Source organism: Cnephaeus nilssonii (genome assembly GCF_951640355.1).
Source record: "Cnephaeus nilssonii genome assembly, chromosome: 13".
In the NCBI taxonomy this organism is placed as follows: domain Eukaryota; kingdom Metazoa; phylum Chordata; class Mammalia; order Chiroptera; family Vespertilionidae; genus Cnephaeus; species Cnephaeus nilssonii.
In genome coordinates this window covers 19,741,735-19,767,019 of record NC_137084.1, presented here as the reverse complement: position 1 = coordinate 19,767,019, position 25,285 = coordinate 19,741,735, and the positions used below count along the sequence as shown (strand labels likewise).

The 25,285-nt window shown below is 36.0% G+C and overlaps 3 protein-coding genes across 3 annotated transcripts; all 3 read right to left on the bottom strand.

The window, feature by feature from the left end:
* Window positions 1-2,974: 2,974 nt before the first annotated feature.
* Window positions 2,975-3,928, bottom strand: LOC307110070 (olfactory receptor 5B3-like; the record flags this gene model as incomplete). The annotated part of the gene is made up of 1 exon (XM_079789115.1): window positions 2,975-3,928. The coding sequence occupies exon 1, from the start codon at window positions 3,914-3,916 to the stop codon at window positions 2,975-2,977; it is 942 nt and encodes a 313-aa protein (XP_079645241.1). The 5' UTR covers window positions 3,917-3,928.
* Window positions 3,929-11,657: 7,729 nt separating this feature from the next.
* Window positions 11,658-12,611, bottom strand: LOC307110069 (olfactory receptor 5B3-like; the record flags this gene model as incomplete). The annotated part of the gene is made up of 1 exon (XM_079789114.1): window positions 11,658-12,611. The coding sequence occupies exon 1, from the start codon at window positions 12,597-12,599 to the stop codon at window positions 11,658-11,660; it is 942 nt and encodes a 313-aa protein (XP_079645240.1). The 5' UTR covers window positions 12,600-12,611.
* Window positions 12,612-22,899: 10,288 nt separating this feature from the next.
* LOC307110068 (olfactory receptor 5B3-like) lies at window positions 22,900-23,856 on the bottom strand (the record flags this gene model as incomplete). The annotated part of the gene is made up of 1 exon (XM_079789113.1): window positions 22,900-23,856. Exon 1 carries the CDS (start codon window positions 23,842-23,844, stop codon window positions 22,900-22,902), a length of 945 nt encoding a protein of 314 aa, XP_079645239.1. The 5' UTR covers window positions 23,845-23,856.
* Window positions 23,857-25,285: the final 1,429 nt, after the last annotated feature.

Sequence of the window (25,285 nt, the reverse complement as noted above, 5' to 3'; positions counted from 1 at the left end):
TATTTTCAAGGTCCATCCATGTTGTCATAAATGGCAGTATTTCATATTTTCCTATGGCTGAGTAGTATTCCATTGTCTATATGAACCGCATCTTCTTTATCCAATCATCTATTGAAGGACACTTCAATTTTTTACATGTCTTCGCAACCATGAATAGTGCTACAATTAATATAAGGATGCATAGCCTTGTGAATAAATGTTTTCAACTCTTGGGGGTGATACCCAGAAGAGGAGTTGCTAAATCATATATGGTAACTCTAGACTTAATGTTTTTAGGAACCTTATCATTCTCCACATAAACATCTATCATTAGAATTAAGAAAATATATATTACCATTGATTTGTACTGTTTTCCATAGTGGCTGTACCAGTTTTTATTCCCACCAGCAGGGAATGCAGTTTCCTTTTTCTCCACACTCTAGGCAACACTTGGTATTACTTATCTTGTTGATAATAACCATTCTAACAGCAGTGAGATGATATCTCATTGTAGTTTTGATTTGCATTTCCCTAATAAAGTTGTAAGTAATCTAATAGACCTTTCCTAGGAAGTGGAATGTAGTCTTTTCCACCTGAGTGTGCATTGAAATTTGGTGACTTGCTTCTAAAGCATAGAGTGTGTGGAGTGAAAGGGGAGGTAGCATTACATGGAAGAACCTGGCAAAAGTTTAAGTGATCATCTTGTTTAATTGATCAAGATAAAGCCCCCAGTGACAAGTCATGTTGATAATGTATATCCCCTCATAAGACATGATGAGAAGTTCACTTCTTATTCTTTCTCAAAACCTATACCTTTGTATAACTATGTGAAAAAAATCAGACAAACAGAAATTGAAAGGCATTCTACAAAAGACGTATTAAGGTAATGAAAAATAAGGAAATACTAAGAAACTGTCAAGATCAGGGAAGATTAAAGAGGCATGACAAACATGTGCAATGTTGTATCCTGGATTGTATTCTATAAGAGCAAAATTACCTTAGTAAAAAATAATGATCTGAATAATTTTTTGAAGTTTTAGATAATAGTAATAATCAACATTGGTTTCTTAGTTTTCACAAATGTAATATGATAAAGTAAAATATTAACTAAAAAGGAAATATGGTGAAAGGTACATAAGATTTGTCTGTTTATAACCATTGACATTCAATAAATAATCATTATTTATGGATATATTTTTCAAATACAATCAGATAGGAAACTTATTATAGTCTCATTTTTATGATTTATTAAATAAAACTTATTTCATGTGTTATTTTCCACTTAATGAGAAATACTAAAGAAAAAGAATTAAGATGGTTTGATATGATCCATTCAATAGTATGGTTTCTAAAAAATTAATTTGTCCAAAAGTGGTAAATACAAATAGTGAGTGATAATATAGGGGGAAAAAAAGTAGCCATGTCTCATGAAATGCACTAAAATTGTATTGATTAATTGATTGATTTGAGAGAGAGAGAGAGAAAAACATTGATTTGTTGTTCCACTTATTTATTAAATCATTGGTTGCTTCTTGTATGTGGCAAGCTTCAACATACAAGAACCGGGGATCCAACCTGCAATTTTGGCATATGAACAGCATTCTAACTAACTGAGGCTACCCAGGCAGGGCCCCTAAAATTCTTTTCTAAAGAATTTTATAATGGATAACAAACTCATGTAATTATCAGTGGTTCAAATATATTGACTGCTGGATCCAAATTTTGACTAATATATTCGTTAACATGTTTATTGAGAAATTATTATAAAGCAGGTTGTAATTTGTGTATTGTAAATGAAATTGTTAGTTAGGAAGACAAAGTGATTCCTCTGGTGTAGTGTATGCTCTCAGAAGGAAAATAAAGGAATAATGATACTAGTTTAATTTGACTACTGATCAGAAGTATGAAGACTAAAACACAAAGTGCAAGGAAGGAACAGTGTCCACTGGTGGGTGGGGTCACTATGGTATGGAAACATTTAAGCAAAGACCTGAAGGAAGTAAGGGAGCTTTCTGAGCATTGGTAACAGCAAGGACAAAGATCCTGATGCAGGAGCATGCTTGGAGTTGTCCAGAAAATGCAAGGAACTCAGTGTAAATGAGTAGGAGAGGAATAACACAGGACAGAGCTCATGTAACACAGAAGCAGACCTGAATGAGTGGCATTAACCTTTTCTTAGTATTTTCAATGAGAAAATGAATAACATTATTATTAATCAGTGCTGTTTGTTTACAAAATATATGATAAAGTAGTCATATACAGAAAAACTGAAAAATTCCCTTATTATTTCTCAATCACCTTTCCTTATACTCTGGCCATTTTGCTTTTAAAAATCATCCTGTGAGCAAACTGCTTCTACTAGTAGACTTACTGAAGACAGAAATATTAATTCCTTTATAATATTATGCATATGTAGTTCTGAATAAAATGTGCCAACAAAAAGCATATATCTTTATTTAAATACCCATATCACTTTTTTTCTTAATTTTAGACTCCTGAAATAGTTTTGAACTACAGAAATAAATAATGTTGAACATAAATGTATAATATGATATATAAATTATTTTTACTTTTTAATTAAAAACTAGCCATACTCCATCTAACCCTTTAAAAAATTTTCCCACTTTTGCATGTATGTGCATTTATGGAATTCTTGCATGTGCTTTGTTCATGGATTTGTATGTGCCGTGTTTTCCATATATCCTTCTATTGTTACATGGTAGAGAAAATATGAACATGTGAATAAACTAAATATAATTAATAAGGTTATTACAAGCAAGGCCCCCAACATTCTTAAGGTTCCTTTTGGCCATCTGAATTCAGACATCATGTTTTGGACACAATATTTTCTTTTTTCTAGATGATAGGCTTTTGAAGAAAAACAATGGCCTTATCTCAGTAATTTAGGGGAATTGTTGGGCCTTAAAATGTGAGTCATTGCATGTTGAACATCTGACAGGAATAAAACTAGGTTATTGTGGATCCTACAACTTTATCAGGTGAAGTCTAGAGACAATCTTACCTTCTCGACAACCTTCTTGAATGCATTTTTTACCTCCTTATTTCTCAAGCTATAGACCAGAGGGTTCAACATAGGGATGACCATAGTATAGAACACAGAGGCAATTTTGTCTGTGTTCATGGAATGGCTGGAGCTGGGCTGTAAATACATGAAGATGACAGTCCCATAGAAGATGGAGACTGCAGTGAGGTGAGAAGCACAGGTGGACAAAGCCTTCTGATACCCTGAAGATGAGTGCATCTTTAGGATGGTGACAAATATGAACAGGTAGGAAATCAAGATAACCAGGAGAGCAGAAAAGATGTTGAAGCTTGCCACTAAAACAAGAATCTGCTCATTTATATGCCTGTCTGAGCAAGAGAGAGCCATGACTGCTGGAATATCACAGAAAAAGTGAGGGACCAGATTAGACTTACAGAAAGAGAGGCTGAAAGTGTTCCTAGTGTGGACAGAGGCCGTCAGAAAACTATAGACATAGGAACCTATGGCAAAACATGCACACACACCTGTTGTCATGGTGGTGGTGTAATGTAGGGGTTTGCAAACTGCTGCATAGCGGTCATAAGCCATTGAGGCCAAGAGGAAATTTTCCATAGTGGCAAAGGCTACAAAAAAGAACATCTGAGCAGCACATGCATTGTAGGAGATGACCTTGTCTCCTACAAGGAACCCAGCCATAACCTTGGGAGTGACAGCTGTAGAGGAACAAAAGTCAACCAAAGACAAATTACTAAGGAAAAAGTACATAGGGGTATGGAGGCGAACATTCATGAGAATCAAAATGATTATCCCCAGGTTTCCAACCACACTGATGAGGTAGATGAAGGTGAACATTATGAACAGGGGGACCTGGAGTTCTGGGACATTGGTTAATCCAAGGAGGATGAACTCAGTCACTTCTGTATTGTTCTCCATGGATGTTGTTTGGGAATCACAAGATGTCCTATAGCAATGAGTCATAAAGGAACACATTGATTAACAAAAAATTAATTGAAACAGATAGCTAGGGAAGTGATAAGTAGATGCACATTTTTATTATGGCTATCAGATGTAAAGTATGGGTTTACCAACAAAGTTTAATGCATACATTACCTATAGAGTTACACATTATTAAAACTGAAGTTTAATGAATAATCTCCCTTTTTTAATTCTGTAAACTGATTTGTGTAAACAAGTAATGTCTTAATCAAGATGACATATTTGGAATAAGTATATGTGTCATGTCATCTCACTGAGCCTAGTGAATGCTTATACTTCTTTGTTGCTTATGTGTCAGGAAATGCTCGAAACACCTAACATCTATATTCATTTATTTGTCTCAATAAATCTATAAGATTGACTAGTTGTTTCCCTATTTAACTTATAAGGCACAGAGGTCCAGCAATGTTTTTATGTTTAAAAATTATTACTGCAAAGCCAAGTCATATACATAGGCAGAGTGGTTCTTCAGTTAATTGGTATTAATATAAATAAAACTGAATTTAATTCTACTTGCAATTCCTCTTTGTCACCATTGCTCCAAACTCAGTATTCAGCATTTTAGTTAAGTAGCTGAGACCTATATGCATGGTAGATGGGTAATTGGACACAAAGGAGCATGTACAACAAACAGAGGCAATTCTGAGGAGAAGATATAGAGCATTGGGTATAGAGCTTGGGTTCTGAGATGAGCTAAATATCAGTCCTACCATTTACTACCCAAGGGTTTTGGGGTTCAATCTAAGTTAGCCAAACCTGATTTTTTCCACATACAAAATGAAGATTGTAATGAAATGAATCTCATGGTATTATTGTAAGAATTAAATAAAATGGTAGATTAAATACAATGAGTGAAATTTTGGGTGTATAGCCTAGCCTGATAAGAGTTAGCTATAATATTATTATCAGGAGAAAATGAAAGCCTTTATGTTTGTTTGAGAAAAGTGGCTGATAAAATTTAGGGATTCAGGTGTGTATGAGTTTTGAAGTCTTGCAACTTCACTCTCTGATATCCTTTTTCTCACACATTTGGTTCCCTGAGATACTAGTATTTCTGGTGTTTCTCTGTCTTTCTCTCCTTAGTCAGCATAAGTAGCTATTCTAGCCATCCCATATGAACCACTGTTTTGCTTAATTTCTTTCTTAAAATTCATATATCAACATGAGTTGAAAGAGGTTCCTTCCTTTCTTTCTTTTTTCCTTCCTTTCTCTCTTTCTTTTTAATCCTCACCCAAGGACATGTTTAGAGAGGGATAGAGTGAGAGAGGTAATAGAGAAACATCAATTGGTTGCCTTCCATACATGCCACAACTGGTGATCAAACTCACAACCCAGGTTTGTGTCCTGACTGGGAGTCAAACCTGCATCCTCTTCGTGCATAGGACAATGTTCAACCAACTGAGCCACTCTGACCAGGCAAGAATCTCCTTTCTTAAACTCATTATTTTCTTTCATTGAGATAATCTAACAGTTGAATCATGGAGATCAGGGTTAAAAGTTCCTAAATTGTTGGCTGCTTTTAGCCTCCAGGTCTGTTTTAGTGTTGGGATTCATGTTTAAGCTTTTTAGATAAATATGTTCTTGTGTCAGGACAATGTTTTAAATATTTTTAATCTGAAGTTGAGGTCTTTAGAAGGACACATCATTCACTAATCATTATTCTCTACCATTGTTCTAACTCTTTCACATCTTCACTTTACAAACCAAGCCCCTGAACTCAGTAGATTCATCAACCTTTGACAATCATAAGCACTTGTAGAATGTAGTATGTTCTGCAAATAATAAAAGCTATAGGGATATAAAATTATATTTAGGTATGTGTTTACATATGTGTATATACATAAAAACATCTTTTCATTTAATCCTCACAATAATATTGCAAGATATGTGATACTATAATTCCAAATTTACCATTAAGAGAACTGAATACTTGAGAAGCTATGTAAAGGTCTACAATTGCACAGCTAGTATGAAGAAAATCCAAGATTCATGATTCAAATCCATCTGTGACCAAATCAAAAGCTATACTTTTAGCCTTTCACCATCAACATTTGTAGATATGGTAGTAATAATAACGATGAAATTATGAGGAAAAGATTATAATGAATCTGGTTAATTCAATTGGAACTCTTCTGTAGTTTAAAGGAAGGTAATTTCACTCTCTTCTGCTTTTTAAACAACCTTTGTTGAAAGCACAACAGATGGTAAATAAGGTGAAATTAAGACTTATTCAATAGAAGCATTACTTTTTTTGCTAATCATTTTTAGGAAAGCAGCATAATGGTATTTCATAAGTATCACTGTACTTCTTACCGATGAAGTTTTGAATTTAAACTCCAGTCTCAAGTCGCTGTTTTAGAAAAGAAAAATGTTCAAAACACCTAGTTATGTGATCAAACAACTCATAGCAGGTATAGTTGCCCTGTGGATTTTGCATCAATTACATTTCACATTAAAAAATGTGTATGGAACATAGAAGCTTACCTTGCTGCTAAAATGGAAGGCACAGTCAAGCCTGACTAGTGGCTCTGAAATCTGAAGTCTAACCATGGAATAATGTATATATACTCTTGGTGATGTTCTCTAACAGGACTGGTCAAAAGAATCTAAGATCTCTACAACAAGTAAAGATGGAGGAAAACCCGACATGAATCAGAAACCTCAGAAACCTGGGTACAAGTGTTAAACCCACCATTAATACTTACTGTGCTTTTGAGGAGTCAGTTGCCTTCTTCTTGTTTCTAAAACAAAGAATAAAATTACATCTACTACATAATTTACAGATTTGTGCCTCTAAATAGCAAATGCAGAAAGCTCTGTTAAACAAAGAGGGGTAACCATTTTAAAGTCAATCAATAGAATATTCAACTTGAGATGTTTTCCCTGGCCATGATTGCAGGCTCATAGCAAACCCTCAGATCAGAAGTCCAAGGGAAGGCCCGCATGTACTTAGGGTGCGTAAATCACAGCCAAGGGGCTAAGCACTTTAAAATGATGTCATGTTGAATCATATTGGGATTTCAGGGCTAACTCATGGGAATCAGGAAGGAGCCATAGAGACATGGAATGGTTTGAGGATATTCCCTGTGAAGACTTCTATAACTCTCATCCCAAGGGCTTAGAAAAGAAGCAGTTAAATTGCCTGAGGAACCTAGCTGGATATGATGAGAGTGCACACATGTTTTCATATTATTTGTATTTTATTATTTTTTCTATTTTTTATTAAAATAGAATTTACAAACAGCAATGATATCTACAGTTTTTAGTGTATAAATCTTTAGGTTTGGTAAAATGTATATGGTTATGTAACCATTACCACAATCATCATATTGAAGAGTTCCATCATCCAAACTGAATCTCTGATCTTTTCTTTGTGATCAACCCTTCTCCCACCCACTGCACCAACCACTAACTGTTTTGTCCATATAAGTTTATCTCTGCAATAATGTCCCATAAATAAAATCCTAGAGCATATATCTCTTCTATCTGGCTTGTTTCACTTAGCATGTTGTATTTGAGATCCACTCGTATCACTAAATAAGTTAATTTCCTAGAACAATCATTAAATAGTACCACAAACTGGGTGGCTTAAACAACACAGATTTATTTTCTCATATTTCTGGAGGCTACAAGCCTGAGATCAAGGTGTTAGCAGGGCTGTTCTGTTGGTTCCTTGTAATTATATGAGAGAGAACTTGTTTCTTGTCTGTTTCTGAGCTTTTGGGTAGTTTGTTGGCAGCCTTTGGAATTTCTAGATTTTTGCTGAGTGGCCATGATTCTATCTTCATCTTCACACAGTGTTCTCCCTTTGTGACTACTTGTGTTAAAATTTTCGCTTTTTAATTTTTATTAAATTTATTGGGGTGACCTTACTTAATAAGATTATGTAGGTTTCAAATGTACATTAATATAATACATGATCTATATATTGCATTGTGTGCCCACCACACAATGCCAGAAAATCTTCTGTCACCATATATTTGGCCCCCTTTACCTTTTACTACCCCAAAATCCTTTCTCTGTGATAACCACAATACCGTTGTCCATGTCTATGAGTTTCAGTTTTATATCCCACATATGAATGAAATCAAATGGTTCTTAGCTTTTTCTGACTAACCTATTTCACTTAGTATGATATTCTCAAAGTCCATCCATGTTGTCCTGAATGGTAGTATATCATCTTTTCTTATGGCTGAGTATTATTCCATTGTCTATATCAGTGGTGCTCAACCTTGCTAATGCTGGGACCCTGTAATACAGTTCCTCATGTTGTGGTGACCCCCAACCATAAAATTATTTTCATGGCTACTTCATAACTGTAATTTTGCTACTTTTATAAATAATAATTTAAATATCTGTGTTTTCTGCTGTCCTTAGGCAACCCCTTTGTAAGAGTCGTTAGATCCCTAAAGGGGTCGCGATCCACAGGATGAGTACCGGTGGTCTCTATGTACCACATCTTCTTTATCCAATCATCTATTGAAGGACACTTCAGTTTTTTCCATGTCTTGGCAACCATGAATAGTGCTGCAATTAATATACGGATGCATATCTTTATGAATAAATGTTTTCAACTCTTGGGGGTGATACTCAGAAGAGGAATTACTAAATCATATATGGTAACTCTAGTCTTAATTTTTTTAGGAACCTTATCATTTTCCACATAAACATCTATCATTACAATTAAGAAAATATATATTTCCATTGATTTCTACTGCTTGCCATAGTGGCTGTACCAGTTTTTATTCCCACCATCAGTGAATGAAGTTTCCTTTTTCTCCACACTCTAGCCAACACTTGGTATTACTTATTATTTTGATAATAACCATTTGAACATGGGTGAGATGATATCTCATTGTACTTTGGATTTGCATTTCCTTAATAAAGTTGTTAGTAATCTATATAGACCTTTCCTAGGAGGTAGAATGTAGTCTCTTCCACCTGAGTGTTCATTGAAATTTGGTGACTTGCTTCTAAAGTATAGAGTGTATGAGGGGACAGGGGAGGTAGAATTACATGAAAGAACCTGGCAAATGATCATCTTGTGATCATCTTGTTTAACTGATCAATATAGAGCCCCCAGTGACAAGTCATATTGGTAATGTGTATCCCCTAATAGGACATGATGATAAGTTAACTTTTTATTCTTTCTCAAAACCTATACCTTTGTATAACTATGTGAAAAAAAAACCAGAGAAATAGAAATTGAAAGGCATTCTACAAAACATGTATTAAGGTAATGAAAAATAAGGCAATACTGAGAAACTGTCAAGATCAGGGAAGATTAAAGGCACACAACAAATATGTGCAATGTTGCATCCTGGATTGTATTCTGTAATAGCAAAATGACCTTAGTAAAAAATAATGATCTGAATAATTTCTTGAAGTTTTACATAATGGTAATAATCAACGTTGGTTTCTTAGTTTTCACAAATGTAACATGATAAAGTAAAATATTAACTAAAGAGGAAATTTGGTAAAAGGTACATAAGACTTATCTGTTTATAATCATTGACATTTAATAAATAATCATTATTTATGGATATATTTTTCAAATTCAATCAGGTAGGAAACTTATTATAGTCTCATTTTTATGATTTATTAAATAAAACTTATTTCATGTGTCATTTTCCACTTAATAAGAAATACTAATGAAAAAGTATTAAGATGGTTTGATATGATCCATTTGATAGAAAGTTTTCTAAAAAATTAATTTGTCCAAAAGTGGTAAATACAAATAGTGAGTGATAATAAAGGAATAAAACCTAGCCATGTGTCATGAAATGCTCTAAAATCATATTGATTAATTGATTGATGAGTGAGAGAGAGAGAGAGAGAGAGGAGAGAGATATTGATTTGTTGTTCCACTTATTTATTAATTCACTAGAGGCCCAGTGCATGATTGAATCATACACGTGTAGGGTCCCCTACATGCTTTCACTTTTCGTGGTGGAGCTGGGTGCCTGTCTGCTGGTGCACCAGGCCTTTCAGAAGCCTCCAGCTCGGCGGAGGCTTCTGAAAGGCCTGGTGCCGGAGCAGACAGGCACCCAGCTCCCCCACTTTTGATGGTCCTTGGCCGCGCAGGGGGCAGGACTCCCGCCCCTTGCCTCTCAACAGCAGGGTAGCCCCCCTCAGTGGCAGCAGATCCGTACCTCTCAATGGCCGGATAGGCCACCCCGAGTCCCACCCCCCAGCCTCCCGCCGCCCAATCGTGGGCGTAGGGGAGTGATGGTAATTTACATGTTACTCTATTATTAGATAGGATTGGTTGCTACTTGTGTGTGCCCTAACCTGGGGATCCAACCTGCAACTTTGGGATATGGACAGCATTCTAACTAACTGAGGCTACCCAGGCAGGGCCCCTAAAATTTTTTTCTAAAGAATTTTAAAATGATAATGAACTCATGTAATTATCAGCGGTTCATATATATTGAATGCTGGGTCCAAATTTGACTAATACATTTGTTAACATGTTTATTGAGACATTATGGTTGTAATTTATGTATTGGAAATGAATTTGTTAGTTAGAAAGACAAAGTCACTCCTCTTGTGTAGTGCATACTCTCAGTAGGAAAATAAAGGAATAATGATAATAATTTAATTTGAGTACTGATCAGAATTATGAAGACTAAAGCAAGAAGTGCAAGAAAGGAATAGTGTCCACTGGTGGGTGGGATGACTATGGTGTGGAAACATTTAAGCAAAGACTTGAAGGAAGTAAGGGAGCTTTCTGTTCATTGGTAACAGCAAAGAGATAGATCATGATGCAGAAAAAGCAAGGAACTCAAGTGTAAATGTGTAGGAAAGGAATAGCACAGGACAGAAACTGAAGCATCCCTGAATGAGTGGCATTAACCTTTTCTTAGTATTTTCAATGAGAAAAATGAATAACATTATTACTAATCAGTGCTGTTTATTTACAAAATATAAGATAAGGTAGTCATATACAGAAAAACTGAAAAATTCCCTTATTATTTCTCTATCAACTTTTCTTATACTCTGGCTATTTTACTTTTGAAAATCATCCAGTGAGCAAACTGCTTCTACTAGTAGACTTACTGAAGACAGAAATATTAATCCCTTTATAATATTATGCATATGAAGTTCTGAATAATATGTGAAAACAAAAAGCATATATCTTTATTTAAATACCCATATCACTTTTTTCCTTAATTTTACACTCCTGAAATAGTTTTGAACTACAGAAAAAAATAATATTGAACATAAATGTATAATCTGATATATAAATTAGTTTTACTTTTTAATTAAAAACACTCTAACTAACCCTTTAAAAAAATTTAGCACTTTTGCATGTATGTGCAAGTATGGAATTCTTGCATATGTTTTTTTCATGGGTTTGTGTGTGTATTGTTTTCCATATATCCTTCCATTGTTACATGGTAGAGAAAATATGAACATGTGAATAAACAAAATGTAATTAATAAGGTTTATTACAAGCAAGGCCCCCAACATTCTTAAGGATACTTTTGGCCATCTGAATTCAGACATCATGTATTTGGACACAATATTTCCTTTTTTCTAGATGATAGGCTTTTGAAGAAAAACAATGGCCTTATCTCAGTAATTTAGGGGAATTGTTGGGCCTTAAAATGTGAGTCATTGCATGTTGAACATCTGGCACGAATGAAACTAAATTACTATGGATTCTACAACTTTATCAGGTGACATCTAGAGACAATTTTGCCTTCTCAACAACCTTGTTGAATGCTATTTTGACTTCCTTGTTTCTCAAGCTATAGACAAGAGGGTTCAACATGGGGATGACCATAGTATAGAACACAGAGGCAATTTTGTCTGTGTCCATGGAATGGCTGGAGCTGGGCTGGCAGTACATGAATATAGAAGTCCCATAGAAGATGGAGACTGCAGTGAGGTGAGAAGCACAGGTGGACAAAGCCTTCTGATACCCTGAAGATGAGTGCATTTTTAGGATGGTGACAAATATGAACAGGTAGGAAATCAAGATAACCAGGAGAGCAGAAAAGATATTAAAGCTTACCACAAAAACAAGAATCTGGTCACTAATATGCCTGTCTGAGCAAGAGAGAGCCATGACTGCTGGAGCATCACAGAAAAAGTGATAAACCAGATTAGACTTACAGAAAGAGAGGCTGAATGTGTTCCTAGTGTGGACAGAGGCATTCAGAAAACTACAGACATAGGAACCTATGGCAAGACGTGCACACACACCTTTTGTCATGGTGGTGGTATAATGTAGGGGTTTGCACACTGCTACATAGCGATCATAAGCCATTGAGGCCAAGAGGAAATTTTCCACAGTGACAAAGGCTGCAAACAAGAACATCTGAGCAGCACATGCATTGTAGGAGATGACCTTGTCTCCTACAAGGAACCCAGCCATAACCTTAGGAGTGACAACTGTAGAGTAACAAAAATCAACCAAAGACAAATTACTAAGGAAAAAGTACATAGGTGTATGGAGGCGAAAGTTCACGAGAATCAAAATTATTATCCCCAGGTTTCCAACCACAGTGATGAGGTAGATGAAGGTGAACATTATAAAAAGGGGGACCTGCAGTTCTGGGATATTGGTTAGTCCAAGGAGGATGAACTCAGTCACTTCTGTATTGTTCTCCATGGATGATGTTTGGGAATCACAAGATGTCCTAAAGCAATGAGTTATAAAGAAACACATTGATTAACAAAAAATCAATTGAAACACATACATACAAAAGTGATAAGTAGATGCACATTGTTATTATGGCAATCAAATCTAAAGTATGGGTTTACCAACGACGTTTAATGCATTCATTACCTACAGAGTTACACATTATTGAAACTGAAGTTTAATGAATAATCTCCCACTTTTTTAAATTCTGTAAACTGATTTGTGTAAACAAGTAATGTCTTAATCAAGATGACATATTTGGAATAAATAGATCTGTCATGCCATATCCCTGAGCCTAGTGAATGCTTATACTTCTATGTTGCTTATGTGCCAGGAAATGCTTGAGATACCTTCCATCTATATTCACTTATTTGTCTCAGTAAATCTATAAGATTGACTAGTTATTACCCTATTTAACTTATAAGGCACAGAAGTTCAGTAATGTTTTTAAGATTAAAAAGTATTACTGCCAGAGCCAAGTTATATACATAGGCAGAGTGGTTCTTCAGTTAATTGGTATCGGTATAAATAAAACTGAATTTAAAGCAACTTGAAATTACTCTTTGTCACCATTGCTCCAAACTCAGTATTCAGCATTTTAGTTAAGTAGATGAGACCTATATGCATAGTAAATAGGTAACTGGACACACAGGGGTATGTACAACTAACAGTGGCAATTCTGAGGAGGAGATATAGAGCACTGGGTATAGAGCTTGGATTCTGAGATAGAAAATATCAGTCATACCATTTAATACCCAAGGTTTTTGGGGTTCAATCTAAGTAGCCAAACCTAATTTTCTCCATAAACAAAATTAAGATTGTAATGAAATCAATCTCATGGTATTATCGTGAGAATTAAATAAAATAGTCAAGTGAAATTTTCGGTGTATAGCAAAGCATGATAAAAGTTAGGTATAATATTATTTTCAGGAGGAAATTGAAGCCTTTATGTTTGTTTGAGAAAAGTGGCTGATAAAATTTAGGGATTCCAGTGTAGATGAGTTTTGAAGTCTTGCAACCTCTCTCTCTGATATCCTTTTTCTCACACACTTGATTCACTGAGATACAGTATTTCTGGTGTTTCTCTGTTTGTCTCTCCTCAGTCAGCATAAGTACCTATTCTAGCCATCCCATATAAACCACTCTTTTGCTTAATTTATTTCTTAAAATTCATATATTAACATGAGTTGAAAGAGGTTCTTTTCTTTCTGTCTTTTTCCCTTCCTTTCTATCTTTCTTTTTAATCCACACCCAAGGACATGTTTAAAGAGAGGGAGAGAGAGAGAGAGAGAGAGAGAGAGAGAGAGAGAGAGAGAGAGAGAGAGAGAGAACAGAGAAACATCAATTGGTTGCCTTCCATACATGCCCTAACAGGTAATCAAATTCACAACCTAGGTATGTGTCCTGACTGGAAGTCAAACCTGCATCCTCTTGGTGCATTAGGACAATGCTCAACCAACTGAGACACTCTGACCAGGCAAGAGTCTCTTTTCTTAAACTGATTATTTTCTTTCATTGAGATCATCTCATAGTTGAATCACGGAGATTAAGGTTGAAAGTTCCTAAATTTTTGGCTGATTTTAGCTTCCAGGTCTGTTTTGTTGTTGGGATTCATGTTTAAACTCTTTATATAAATATGTTCTTGAGTCAGAACAATGTTTTAAATCTTTTTCAACTGAATTTGAGGTCTTTGGAAGGACATATCATTCACTAATCATTATTCTCTACCATTGTCCTAACTCTTTCAAATTTTCACTTTACAAAACAAACTCCTGAAGTCAACCTTTGACAATCATAAGCTCTTGTAGAATGCAGTATGTTCCACAAACAATAAAAGCTATAGGGATTTAAAATTATATTTAGGGATGTGTTTACATATGTGTATATACATAAACACATCTTTTCATTTAATCCTCACAATAATATTGCAAGATATGTGATACTATAATTCCAAATTTACCATTAAGAAAACCGAGGACTTGAGAAGCTATGTAAAGCTCTACAATTGCACAGCTAGTATGAAGAAAATCCAAGATTCATGATTCAAATCCATCTGTGACCAAATCAAAAGCTATACCTTTAGCTTTTCACTATCAACATTTGTAAATACACTAGTAATAATAAAGATGAAATTATGAGGAAAATATTACAATGGATCTTGTTAATTCAATTGCAACTCTTCTGTAGTTTAAAGGAAGGTAATTTCACTCTCTTCTGCTTTTTAAACAACCTTTGGTGAAAGCACAACAGACAGTAAATAAGGTGAAATTAAGGCTCATTCAATAGAAGCATTACTTTTTTTGCTAATCATTTTTAGGAAAGCAACATAATGTTATTTCATAAGTATCACTGTACTTCTTACTGATGAAGTTTTGAATTTAAACCCCAGTCTCAAGTCACTGTTTTATGAAAAAATTCAAAACACCTAGTTATGTGCTCAAACAACTCATAGCAGGTATAGTTGCCCCGTGGATTTTGCCTAAATTACAGTTCACACTAAAAAATGTGTATGAAACATAGAAGCTTACCTTGCTGCTGAAATGGAAGGCACAGTCAATCCTGACCAGTGGTTCTGAAATCTGAAATCTAACCATGGAATAATGTATATATACTCTTGGTGATGTTCTCTAACAGGTACTGGTCAAAAGAATCTAAGATCTCTATGACAAGTAAAGATGGAGGAAAACCCGACATGAAGTCAGAAACCTAGGTACAAGTTTTAAACCCACTGTTAATACTTACAGTGCTTTTTGAGGAGTCACTTGCCTTCTTCCTGCTTCTAAAATAAAGAACAAAATTACCTCTCCTACATAATTTACAGAATCGTGCCGGTAAATAGCAAATGATGAAAGCTCTATAAAAGAAAGGGGTTATCATTTTAAAGTCAATCAATGGAATATTCAACTTGAGATGTTTTCCCTGGCCATGATTGCAGGCTCATAGCAAACCCTCAGATCAGAAGTCCAAGGGAAGGCCCGCATGTACTTAGGGTGCGTAAATCACAGCCAAGGGGGCTAAGCACTTTAAAATGATGTCATGTTGAGTCATATTGGGATTTCAGGGCTAACTCATGGGAATCAGGAAGGAGCCATAAAGATATGGAATGGTTTGGGGATATTCCCTGTGAGGACTTCTATAGCTCTCATCCCAAGGGCTTCCAAAAGAAGCAATTAAGGTGCCTGTAGGAACCTAGCTAAATATGATGAGAGTGCACACATGTTTTCATATTATTTTTTATTAATTTTTCCTATTTTTTATTAAAATAGAATTTACAAACAGCAATGATATCTACAGTTTTTAGTGTATAAATCTTTAGGTTTGGTAAAATGTATATGGTTATGTAACCATTACCACAATCATCAAATAGAAGAGTTCCATCATCCAAACTGAATCTCTGATCTTTTCTTTGTGATATACCCTTTCTCCCACCCACTGCATCAACCACTAACTGTTTTGTCCATATAAGTTTATCTCTGCAATAATGTCCCATAAATAAAATCCTAGAGCATATATCTCTTCTATCTGGTTTGTTTCACTTACCATGTTGTATTTGAGATCCACTCGTATCACTAAATATGTTAATTTCCTAGAACAATCATTAAATAGTACCACAAACTGGGTGGCTTAAACAACACAGATTTATTTTCTCATATTTCTGGAGGCTATAAGCCTGAGATCAAGGTGTTAGCAGGGCTGTTCTGTTGGTTCCTTGTAATTATATGAGAGAGAACTTGTTTCTTGTCTGTTTCTGAGCTTTTGGGTAGTTTGTTGGCAGCCTTTGGAATTTCTAGATTTTTGCTGAGTGGCCATGATTCTATCTTCATCTTCACACAGTGTTCTCCCTTTGTGACTACTTGTGTTAAAATTTTCGCTTTTTAATTTTTATTAAATTTATTGGGGTGACCTTACTTAATAAGATTATGTAGGTTTCAAATGTACATTAATATAATACATGATCTATATATTGCATTGTGTGCCCACCACTCAAAGTCAAAATATCTTCTGTCACCATATATTTGGCCTACTTTACCTTTTACTACTCCTAAACCCCTTCTCACTGGTAACCATAATACAGTTGTCTGTCTATGATTTTCAGTTTTATATCCCACATATGAATGGAATCAAATGGTTCTTAGCTTTTTCTGACTAATCTTTTTCCCTTAGCATGATATTCACACCATCCATGTTTTCACAAATGGCAGTATATCATCTTTTCTTATGGCTGAGTATTATTCCATTGTCTATATCAGTGGTTCTCAACCTTCCTAATGCTGTGACCCTTTAATACAGTTCCTCATGTTGTGGTGACCCTCAACCATAAAATTATTTTCGGTTTTATTTCATAACTGTAATTTTGCTACTTTTATGAATCATAATTTAAATATCTGTGTTTTCTGCTGTTCTTTGTCGACCACTGTGAAAGGGTCGTTCGACCCCTAAAGGTGTAGCGACCCACAGGTTGAGAATCCTGGTCTCTATGTACCACATCTTCTTTATCCAATTGTCTATTGAAGGACACTTCAGTTTTTTCCATGTCTTGGCAACCATGAATAGTGCTGCAATTAATATACGGATGCATATCTTTATGAATAAATGTTTTCAACTCTTGGGGGTGATTACCAGAAGAGGAATTACTAAGTCATATACGGTAACTCTAGCCTTAATTTTTTTAGGAACCTTATCATTCTCCACATAAACATCTATCATTAGAATTAAGAAAATATATATTTCCATTGATTTCTACTGTTTTCCATAGTGGCTATACCAGTTTTTATTCCCACCATCAGTGAATGAAGTTTCCTTTTTCTCCACACTCTAGCCAACACTTGGTATTACTTATCATGTTGATAATAACCACTCAAAGAGGGGTGAGATGATATCTTATTGTAGTTATGATTTGCATTTCCATAATAAAGTTGTTAGTAATCTATATAGACCTCTCCTAGGAGGTGGAATGTAGTCTCTTCCACCTGAGTGTGCATTGAAATTTGGTGACTTGCTTCCAAAGTATAGAGTGTATATAGGGGACAGGGGAGGTAGCATTAATGGAAGAACCTGGCAAAAGTTTTAGTGATCATCTTGTTTAATTGATCAAGATCAAGCTCCCAGTGACAAGTCATGCTGATAATTTGTATTCCCTAATAGGACATGATGATAAGTTCACTTCTTATTCTTTCTCAAAACCTTACCTTTGTATAACTATGTGAAAAAAATCAGACAAACAGAAATTGAAAGGCTTTCTACAAAACATGTATTAAGGTAATGAAAAATAAGGAAATACTGAGAAACTGTCGAGATCAGGGAAGATTAAAGTGATACAACAAATACGTGCAATGTTGCATCCTGGATTGTATTCTGTAATAGCAAAATGACCTTAGTAAAAAACAATGATCTGAATAATTTCTTGAAGTTTAAGATAATAGTAATAACCAACGTTGGTTTCTTAGTTTTCACAAATCTAATCTGATAAAGTAAAATATTAACTAAAGAGGAATTTTGGTGAAAGGTACATAAGACTTGTCTGTTTATAACCATTGACATTGAATAAATAATCATTATTTATGGATATATTTTTCAAATTCAATCAGGTAGAAAACTTATTATAGTCTCATTTTTATGATTTATTAAATAAAACTTATTTCATATGTTATTTTCCACTTAATGAGAAATACTAATGAAAAAAATTAAGATGGTTTGATATGATCCATTCAATAGTATGGTTTCTAAAAAATTAATTTGTCCAAAAGTGGTAAATACAAATAGTGAGTGATAATAAAGGAAAAAAACATAGCCATGTCTCATGAAATGCTCTAAAATTGTATTGATTAATTGATTGATGAGAGAGAGAGAGAAATATTGATTTGTTGTTCCACTTATTTATTAATTCATTGGTTGCTTTCTGTGTGTGCCCTAACTGGGGATCCAACCTGCAACTTTGGCATATAGACAGCATTCTAACTAAGTGAGGCTACCCAGGCAGGGCCCCTAAAATTCTTTTCTAAAGAATTTTAAAATGGATAATGAACTCATGTAATCATCAGTGATACAAATATATTGACTGCTGGATCCAAATTTTGACTAATATATTTGTTAACATGTTTATTGTGAAATTATTTAAAGCAGGTTGTAATTCATGTATTGGAAATGAAGTTGTTAGTTAGGAAGACAAAGTGACTCCTCTGGTGTAGTGTATGCTCTCAGAAGGAAAATAAAGGAATAATGATAATAGTTTAATTTGACTACTGATTAGAATTATGAAGAGTAAAGCAAAAAGTGCAAGGAAGGAACAGTGTCCACTGGTGGGTGGGGTGACTATGGTGTGGAAACATTTAAGTAAAGGCTTGGAGGAAGTAAGGGAGCTTTCTGAGCATTGGTAACAGCAAGGACAAAGATCCTGTTGTAGGAGCATGCTTGGAGTTGTCCAGAAAAAGCAAGGAACTCAGTGTAAATGAGTAGGAGAGGAATAACACAGGACAGAGCTCATCTAACACGGAAGCAGACCTGAATGAGTGGCATTAACCTTTTCTTAGTATTTTCAATGAGAAAATGAATAACATTATTAATCAGTGCTGTTTGTTTACAAAATATAAGATAAGGTAGTCATATACAGAAAACTGAAAAATTCCCTTATTATTTTTCAATCACCTTTTCTTTTCTTTTTTATTATTAAATATGTTTTATTGATTTTTTATAGAGAGGAAGGGAGAGGGATAGAGAGCTAGAAACATCTATCAGCTGCTTCATGCACACCTCCCACTGGGGATGTGCCCTCAACCAAGGTATATGCCCTTGATCGGAATCAAACCTGGAAACCTTCATCTACAGGCAGATGCTGTTTCCACTGAGCCACACCAGTTAGAGCAATCACCTTTTCTTATTCTCAGGCTATTTTGCTTTTGAAAATCATCCTGTGAGCAAACTGCATCTACTAGTAGACTTACTGAAGCTAGAAATATTAATCCCTTTATAATATTACTAGAATCCCGGTGCACGAAATTCGTGGACGGAGGGGGGGGAGTGTCCCTCAGCCCAGCCTGCACCCTCTCCAATCTGGGACATCCCTCTCACAATCCAGGACTGCTGGCTCCCAGCTGCTCGCCTGCCTACCTTTCTGATTGCCCTTAACCACTTCTGCCTGCCAGCCTGATCACCCTCTAACCACTCTGCTGCCAGCCTGATTGATGTCTAACTGCTCCCCTGCCAGCCTGTTTGCCCCCAACTTCCTTCCTCTGCTGGACTGGTCACCCCTAACTGCCCTCCCCTGCAGGGTTGATCACCTCCAACTGCCCTCCCTTGAAGGCCTGGTCCCTCTCAACTTCCCTCCCTTGCAGGCTTGGTCCCTCCCTACTGTCCTCCCCTGCTGGCCATCTTGTGGTGGCCATCTTGTGTCCACATGGGGGCAGGATCTTTGACCACATGGGGCAGCCATATTGTGTGTTGGAGTGATGGTCAATCTGCATATTATTCTTTTATTAGATAGTATAGAGGCCTGGTGCAGGGGTGGGGGCCAGCTAGTTTACCCTGAAGCGTGTCCCGGATCAGGATGGGGGTTCCCTTGAGGCATGGGGCAGCCTGAGCCAGGGGCCTGTGGTGGTTTGCAGGCCAGCCACACCCCCTGTTGACCTAAGCAGAGGCCCTGGTATCTGGAATTTATTTACCTTCTACAATTGAAACTTTGTAGCCTGGAGCGGAGCCAAGCCTCCTGCTCGCTCTGTGGCTGGCAGCCATTTCTGTTGGGGTTAGTTCACCTTCTATAATTGAAACTTTGTAGCCTGGAGTGGAGGCCTAGGCTGGCCAGGGCAGGTGGAAAGCTTGGCTTCCTCTGTTGCCGGTGGCAACCATGGCCTGCTCTCTCCAGCTCCATGGCTGCAACCATTTCTGTTTGGATTTCTTTACCTTCTATAATTGAAACTTTGTAGCTTGAGTGGAGGCTTAGGCAGGCGGAAAGCTTGGCTTCTTCCATTGCCTGGGAAACCTTGCTCTCTGTGGCTGTAGCCATCTTGGTTGGGTTTATTTGCATACTCACTCTGATTGGTTCATGGGCGTGGCAGCTGGGTGTAGCAGAGTTAGGGTCAATTTGCATATTACTCTTTTATTAGGTAGTATGCATATGTAGTTCTGAATAAAATGTGCCAACAAAAAGCATATATCTTTATTTAAATACCCATATCACTTTTTTCTTAATTTTAGACTCTTGAAATAATTTTGAACTACAGAAATAAATTATGTTGAACATAAATGTACAATCTGATATATAAATTATTTTAACTTTTTAATTAATAATAGTAATAATAGTAATAATCAACATTGGTTTCTTAGTTTTCACAAATGTAATATGATAAAGTAAAATATTAACTAAAGAGGAAATTTGGTGAAAGGTACATAAGACTTGTCTGTTTATAACCATTGACATTCAATAAATAATCATTATTTATGGATATATTTTTCAAATTCAATCAGGTAGGAAACTTATTATAGTCTCATTTTTATGATTTATTAAATAAAACGTATTTCATGGGTTATTTTCCACTTAATGAGAAATACTAATGAAAAAGAATTAAAATGGTTTGATATGATCCATTCGATAGTATGGTTTCTAAAAAATTAATTTGTCCAAAAGTAGTAAATACACATAGTGAGTGATAATATAGGAAAAAAACGTAGCCATGTCTCATGAAATGCTCTAAAATCCTATTGATTGATTGATGAGAGAGAAAGAGAGAGAGAAAAAGAGAGAGAGAGAGAGAGAGAGAGAGAGAGAGAGAGAGAGAGACAATGATTTGTTGTTCCACTTATTTATTAATTCATTGGTTGCTTCTTGTGTGTGCCCTAACCGGGGATCCAACCTGCAACTTTGGCATATAGACAGCATTCTAACTGACTGAGGCTACCCAGGCAGGGCCCCTAAAATTCTTTTCTAAAGAATTAGATAAAGAAATGGATAATGAACTCATTTAATCATCAGTGGTTCAAATATATTGACTGTTGGATCCAAATTTTGACTAATATATTCGTTAACATGTTTATTGAGAAATTTTTATAAAGCAGGTTGTAATTTGTGTATTGGAAATGAAGTTGTTAGTTAGGAAGACAAAATGACTCCTCTGGTGTAGGGTATGTTCTATGTAAGGAAAATAAAGGAATAATGATAACAGTTTAATTTGACTACTGATCAGAAGTATGAAGACTAAAACACGAAGTGCAAGGAAGGAACAGTGTCCACTGGTGGGTGGGGTGACTATGGTGTGGAAACATTTAAGTAAAGACTTGGAGGAATTAAGGGAGCTTTCTGAGCATTGGTAACAGCAAGGACAAAGATCCTGTTGTAGGAGCATGCTTGGAGTTGTCCAGAAAAAGCAAGGAACTCAGTGTAAATGAGTAGGAGAGGAATAACACAGGACAGAGCTCATCTAACACGGAAGCAGACCTGAATGAGTGGCATTAACCTTTTCTTAGTATTTTCAATGAGAAAATGAATAACATTATTATTAATCAGTGCTGTTTGTTTACAAAATATAAGATAAGGTAGTCATATACAGAAAAACTGAAAAAATCCTTATTATTTCTCAATCACCTTTTCTTATACTCTGGCCATTTTGCTTTTGAAAATCATCCTGTGAGCAAACTGCTTCTACTAGTAGACTTACTGAAGCCAGAAATATTAATCTCTTTATAATATTATGCATAGGTAGTTCTGAATAAAATGTGCTAACAAAAAGCATATATCTTTATTTAAATACCCATATCACTTTTTTTCTTAAATTTAGACTCCTGAAATAGTTTTGAACTACAGAAATAAATTATGTTGAACATAAATGTATAATTTGATATATAAATTATTTTTACTTTTCAATTAAAAACTAGCCATACTCCATCTAACCCTTTAAAAAATTTTCCCACTTTTGCATGTATGTGCATTTATGGAATTCTTGCATATGCTTTTTTCATGGATTTGTGTGTGCCAGGTTTTCCATATATACTTCCATTGTTACATGGTAGAGAAAATATGAACATGTGAATAAGCTAAATATAATTAATAAGGTTTATTACAAACAAGGCCCCCAACATTCTTAAGGTTCCTTTTGGCCATCCTAATTCAGACATCATGTATTTGGACACAATATTTCCTTTTTTCTAGATGATAGGCTTTTGAAGAAAAACAATGGCATTATCTCAGTAATTTAGGGGCATTTTGGGGCCTTAAAATGTGAGTTATTGCATGTTGAACATCTGACAGGAATGAAACTAGGTTATTGTGGATCCTACAACTTTATAAGGCGAAGTCTAGAGACAATTTTGCCTTCTCAACAACCTTCTTGAATGCATTTTTAACCTCCTTGTTTCTCAAGCTATAGACCAGAGGGTTCAACATGGGGATGACCATAGTATAGAACACAGAGGCAATTTTGTCTGTGTCCATGGAATGGCTGGAGCTGGGCTGGGAGTACATAAATATGGCAGTCCCATAGAAGATGGAGACTGCAGTGAGGTGAGAAGCACAGGTGGACAAAGCCTTCTGATACCCTGAAGATGAGTGCATCTTTAGGATAGTGACAAATATGAACAGGTAGGAAATCAAGATAACCAGGAGAGCAGAAAAGATGTTGAAGCTTGCCACTAAAACAAGAATCTGCTCACTAATATGTCTGTCAGAGCAAGAGAGAGCCATGACTGCTGGAACATCACAGAAAAAGTGAGGGACCAGATTAGACTTACAGAAAGAGAGGATGAATGTGTCCCTAATGTGGAGAGAGGCATTCAGAAAACTATAGACATAGGAACCTATGGCAAGACGTGCACACACACCTTTTGTCATGGTGGTGGTATAATGTAGGGGTTTGCACACTGCTGCATAGCGATCATAAGCCATTGAGGCCAAGAGGAAATTTTCCACAGTGGCAAAGGCTGCAAAAAAGAACATCTGAGCAGCACATGCATTGTAGGAGATGACCTTGTCTCCTACAAGGAACCCAGCCATAACCTTGGGAGTGACAGCTGTAGAGTAACAAAAATCAACCAAAGACAAATTACTAAGGAAAAAGTACATAGGTGTATGGAGGCGAAAATCCACAAGAATCAAAATGATTATCCCCAGGTTTCCAACCACACTGATGAGGTAGATGAAGGTGAACATTATGAAGAGGGGGACCTGGAGTTCTGGGACATTGGTTAGTCCAAGGAGGATGAACTCAGTCACTTCTGTATCGTTCTCCATGGATGTTATTTGGGAATCACAAGATGTCCTATAGCAATGAGTCATAAAAGAACACGTTGATTAACAAAAAATCAATTGAAACAGATAGATAAGAAAGTGATAAGTAGATGCACATTTTTATTTTGGCAATCAGATATAAAGTATGGGTTTACCAAAAAAGTTTAATGCATTCATTACCTATAGAGTTACACATTATTAAAACTGAAGTTTAATGAATAATCTTCCTTTTTTAAATTCTGTAAACTGATTTGTGTAAACAAGTAATGTCTTAATCAAGATGACATATTTGGAATAAGTATATGTGTCATGTCATATCCCTGAGTCTAGTGAAGGCTTATAGTTATATGTTGCTTATGTGCCAGAAATGCTCGAGACACCTTACATCTATATTCACTTATTTGTCTCAATAAATCTATAAGATTGACTAGTTGTTACACTATTTAACTTATAAGGCACAGAGGTTCAGTAATATTTTTAAATTTAAAAATTATTACTGCCAAAGCCAAGTTATATACATAGGCAGAGTGGTTCTTCAGTTAATTGGTATCTATATAATAAAAGAGTAATATGCAAATTTATCATCACTCCAACACACAAGATGGCTGCCCCCATGTGGTCAAAGATGGCTGCCCCCATGTGGACACAAGATGGCCACCACAAGATGGCCAGCAGGGGAGGGCAGTGGGGAGGGACCAGGCCTGCAAGGGAGGGCATTTGGGGGGGGGACAAGGCCTGCAGGTGAGGGCAGTTAGAGGAGACCAGTCCTACAGGGGAGGGCAGTTAAGGGCAAACAGGCTGGCAGGGGCGCAGTTAGTCATCAATCAGGCTGGCAGGGGAGTGGTTAGGGGGTGATCAGGCTGGCAGGCAGAAGTGGTTAGGGGCAATCAGGAAGACAGGCAGGCAAGCAGTTGGGAACCAGCAGTCCTGGATTGTGAGAGGGATGTCCAACTGCCCGTTTAGGCCCAGTAGGATCAGGCAGGCAGTCGGACATCCTTAGAGGGCTTCCAGATTGGAGAGGGTGCAGGCTGGGCTGAGGGACACACCCCTGCCCATGCATGATTTTCTTGCACCAGGCCTCTAGTTGATATAAATAAAACTGAATTTAATGGAACTTGCAATTACTCTTTGTCACCATTGCTCCAAACTCAGTATTCAGCATTTTAGTTAAGTAGCTGAGACCTATATGCATAGTAGATGGGTAACTGGACTCACAGGGGCATGTACAACAGAGGCAATTCTGAGGAGAAGTCATAGAGCATTGGGTATAGAGCTTGGGTTCTGAGATGAGTTAAATATCAGTCCTACCATTTACTACCCAAGAGTTTTGGGGTTCAATCTAAGTAGCCAAATCTGATTTTCTCCACATACAAAATGAAGATTGTAATGAAATTAATCTCATGATATTATTGTGAGAATTAATAAAATGGTAGATTAAATACAA